Raw genomic sequence first — 4,110 nt, 5'->3', positions numbered from 1 at the left:
CTCCTTGAATTCGGTGAACTGCTCCAGGATGGACTAAGTAAATACAGAAGGTCTGATAAACCCCTTCAGTTATCCCACCACACATGTGGTCTTGGGGAGGATGTAATGTGTCAACTGGCCTGTAGGGGGTGCTGCTGTAACGTAGTTCAACCCCAGCAATCCCCACAGCAATAGCTGGAGTAGATTCTCGTCTAGCTTCGCTCTGGATGAGTCATAACAATAGGGTGCCAAATGATTATCTATAATTGATTTTCGTTGTTCCCTTTCCGGGGATTAAATAGATAACTGACGACCAGAGCCAAGCAAATAGGGTTACCCTTCCTACTGGACCCCGCCTGTGGGTGAATACGAGAGCTGCTTAACTTTAAAGGCAACGAGTGCAATAAGATAAGGGGTTTGAGACATTAACCCTAATAGTGCCGTATTGCATTTTCAAAGTATTTGCCTTTTCAAAGTATTTGCCTCAGAAAGCAGCAAAACACAAACTTTAAAGGCCTATAAATCCGGCATTAAGAATAATGGGCTGGGATAGCCGTCCGTACACTCATTGCTTGGCGTTAGAAAGCGCCGCTGGTGGGACACACCGAAACTCAGCTGGGTACTAGGCTGTCAGGCAGCAGGATTCCTAGACGTGAATATCGCTCATTCAGAGACGCTAGCCACGCCCCCAAACTTGCTCGATTGGTCAAGCGTGTAAAAGTGTGGACGTCAGAAAGAATGCATTTGCGTCATCGCTTGGTGATTGGCTAGAAAATTATGTCAATCTTGATTATCGAGTGTCCCAGACCAAACTGGAACCCAAGGTTCCGTGTGCGATTCCCCGTTGGTTTTACTGGGGTATCCCAGTGAGTGCCCCACGGTCACTTAGTCTTACCCACAGTTGTCATAGATCCCATAAACTCAACATCCGATTTCACATTACCTCTGACGGGCAACTATTGCAGAGAGAGAGAAGGGCCATTTGGTCCCGCTGTACCACAGGGACCAAGTTCACACTCCCTTCAGTGTACGTTCTCATTAGCTCGCCTCAGCCCATTACCGTGCTTTGCTTGTCCAGCGCTAATTGCGCACTGTGCTCATTATCTAGTCCGGTATTTGCCGCCTGGTCTGCATTACAAAGGAAGCCGAGAAAGAGACGCTTCCCTCATTAAAAGATTAAAATAAGTCTCCATGACGCAGGCTGGCCGCTGTGCACGCACTTCTTAAAACTGACACTTTGGGGGGAGGGGGGGTCACGAACTAGGGCTGTCAGCAAGAGGTTAATATCACGGAGAGTCTTTTACCTGAGGGGGGTCCGGGAATCCCCCGTTATACAGAGCGCACGTTAACATTAGAAAGTTCTGGGCGATAAATGCAACAAGTCCCGAGCAAATGGCTGTTACCAGAAGGGGCGTGTCGGGGTGGGACTGTGACTCCCAGGCAGCGCCAGACCAAATAGCCCATATATAAAGTAACCGGAGGAAAACCGCGCAGGCACATTTACTAAGGCTCCGGAGACAGTCGATGTTCACGCGCTGCGCCCGCTGACAGCTCGCCCGGAGGCTTTTGCACTTTGCATGCGATCTTATTAGAAAGCGTTTTAAGCGAGGTGATTACCCGGGGCTTGTGGGGTAACGGTGGGTGGCAGTGAGGGGCAGTCGTTGCGGGGTATACCCTCCTCTAGCTGTGAGGTTATATGCATTAAGGACCGAGCGCGGGGCATTAGAGGGGGGCTTGCTGGATGCCGCTGTGTGCGCAGTTGCATTTATCCAGGTAGGGGATTACAGAGGTTTTAGTGGGGATCTTAATCCGACTATCGTTGATGCTCATTTGTTCCTTTGCGTTCTACAGAACTCTTGGAAGCCCAGCAGAGAGGTCTTGTTGCGCCACCTTCTTAATCGCATTTTTGACTTCGCAGAGAGAGAGAGAAATCGGAGTAAACACGGCATATTACTATGGCAGATGATGAAAATGCCTGTACCGGTGGGATATGCCAAGGCTGCGACAATAGCAACTGCAATGTGTTGAGCTGGGAGCAAGTACAGAGGCTGGATAGTATCCTCACTGAGACAATTCCCATCCATGGCAGGGGGAACTTCCCCACCCTGGAGATGAAGCCCAGGCAGATCGTGAAGGTGGTAAGGAGTAGACTGGAGGAAAAGAATATCGGTGTCCGGGATGTCAGGCTTAACGGTTCGGCAGCTAGCCACATCCTTCACCAGGACAGCGGCTTGGGCTATAAGGATCTGGACCTAATCTTCTGCGCAGACCTTAAAGGAGAGGCTGAGTTTCAGACTGTCAAAGACGTGGTCTTGGATTGCCTTTTGGATTTCTTACCCGAAGGAGTTAATAAAGAGAAGATCACCCCTCTCACCCTAAAGGTAAATAAAGCGCGCTGATGACCGACCCTAAACACAAACACTGGTTAGCAACGCAGTCCAGATGTTTTTCCAGAAGACAGATGAAATCAGGAACCTAACAGCCCCCCCCCCCCCTTCTTTGTCATGGGCTTCAACAGTTGTAAAGCTGGAAAATACAAGAGTTTAAATCGTTAGACTTTATTCTAGATTCCTCTGTCTTCTTATAATTGGTTCCATTTATATTAATTTGTAAGGCTGGGGCAGTTGTGGGGGTTGCAAAGCTTTCGGAATAATGCAGCAGGCGGAAAACAATGAGTTCTCTCTTTAAGCTATATTGTTTTCATTGCTAGTCTGTCAAGTCAAGCAGTTTCATTTCAAGTGAATATTGGGAAATGCACGCCTAGTAACATTGTATTACTGTTTGTGTGTGTCATCGTGTCATGGTAAGGTTCTCCTTTTTATTTTAATTTTTTTTCTGGGGACTTTGTTTTGAAACCTGAGTGACTCAACGATATTCTTTCAGTTCATGTGATTGGTCTGTTTGTGTTTATCTTTCCATTTGCAGGAAGCTTATGTTCAGAAAATGGTGAAAGTCTGCAACGATTCTGATCGATGGAGTCTCATATCCTTATCCAACAACCATGGCAAAAATGTGGAACTCAAATTTGTGGATTCCTTGAGGAGGCAGTTTGAATTCAGTGTAGATTCTTTTCAGATTAAGTTGGATTCGCTTTTGTTTTTTTATGAATGTTCAGAGAACCCAATGACTGAGACCTTCCATCCCACTATAATAGGGGAGAGTGTATATGGGGATTTTCAAGAAGCCTTTGATCACCTTTGTCACAAGATCATTGCCACCCGGAACCCCGAGGAGATTCGTGGAGGCGGCCTTTTAAAATACTGTAATCTTTTAGTAAGAGGCTTCAGGGCAGCCTCAGAGTCTGAGATGAAGTCCCTGCAGAGATACATGTGTTCAAGGTTTTTCATTGATTTTTCAGACATTGGCGAACAGCAAAGAAAACTGGAATCCTACTTGCAGAATCACTTTGTGGGATTAGAAGACCGCAAGTATGATTATCTTATGACTCTGCATGGTGTGGTCAATGAAAGTACAGTGTGTCTCATGGGACACGAAAGAAGGCAGACTCTGAGCCTTATCTCCATGCTTGCCATCCGTGTCCTGATTGAACAAAACAGTATTCCAAATGTGGCGAATGTAACTTGCTACTACCAGCCAGCCCCTTATGTAGCAGATGCCAATTTCAGCAATTACTATATTGCCCAGGTTCAACCTGTCTTCACATGCCAGCAGCATACATACTCCACTTGGTTACCCTGTAATTAAGACAACACGAAAGGCTTCTTATAGGAAAATGTCCTCATAACTTACGTAATGAGGATTCCTGGTTATAAAAATGGGGTGTAATTTTGCGCAATGATGACCTGCTCTATATTTAAGTCTTCATGGAGCTTGTGGTTCATGTAGACTACATGGGAGCTTGATCCAAATCAGAAGACCCAAATTAATAGAGGTCAACCCCACAGCACAAAAGTCAGTTATTTTAAAAGGAAAGGTAGCCTTCCACAATACAAGATGGAGGAATACTTTAAGAAAGTACAGGCTGGAGATTCTTGGCTTTCTTAACATTTGAAAAAGAAGTGGTTGGTCAGTTGTATGGATTTTACAACAGGGAGTGATATTCTCAAGGAAATTATCTTTCCTTCTGCATTTCAGGTGAATGTAGCTAATGAGAAGAAAAAAAACAACATT

At 45.7% G+C, this 4,110-nt stretch overlaps 1 protein-coding gene across 1 annotated transcript; it reads left to right on the top strand.

Moving 5' to 3' along the window:
* The first annotated feature begins 1,934 nt into the window (after positions 1-1,934).
* LOC149302465 (terminal nucleotidyltransferase 5A) lies at positions 1,935-3,684 on the top strand. Its single transcript, XM_089482617.1, has 2 exons — positions 1,935-2,360; positions 2,905-3,684. The coding sequence occupies exons 1-2, from the start codon at positions 1,935-1,937 to the stop codon at positions 3,682-3,684; spliced, it is 1,206 nt and encodes a 401-aa protein (XP_089338743.1).
* The last annotated feature ends 426 nt before the right edge of the window (positions 3,685-4,110 follow it).

This window comes from Sceloporus occidentalis, unplaced genomic scaffold (assembly GCF_023333645.1).
Source record: "Sceloporus occidentalis isolate IW3139 unplaced genomic scaffold, rSceOcc1.0.p SCAF_19, whole genome shotgun sequence".
In the NCBI taxonomy this organism is placed as follows: domain Eukaryota; kingdom Metazoa; phylum Chordata; class Lepidosauria; order Squamata; family Phrynosomatidae; genus Sceloporus; species Sceloporus occidentalis.
This window is presented reverse-complemented; position numbering and strand designations above follow the sequence as displayed.

Excerpts from the sequence above, each read along its gene's own strand:
- LOC149302465 (XM_089482617.1), top strand. The coding sequence starts at position 1,935 with ATGGCAGATGATGAAAATGCCTGTACCGGTGGGATATGCCAAGGCTGC. Across the intron at positions 2,361-2,904 it reads TCACCCCTCTCACCCTAAAG|GAAGCTTATGTTCAGAAAAT; the intron begins GTAAATAAAGCG and ends TTCCATTTGCAG.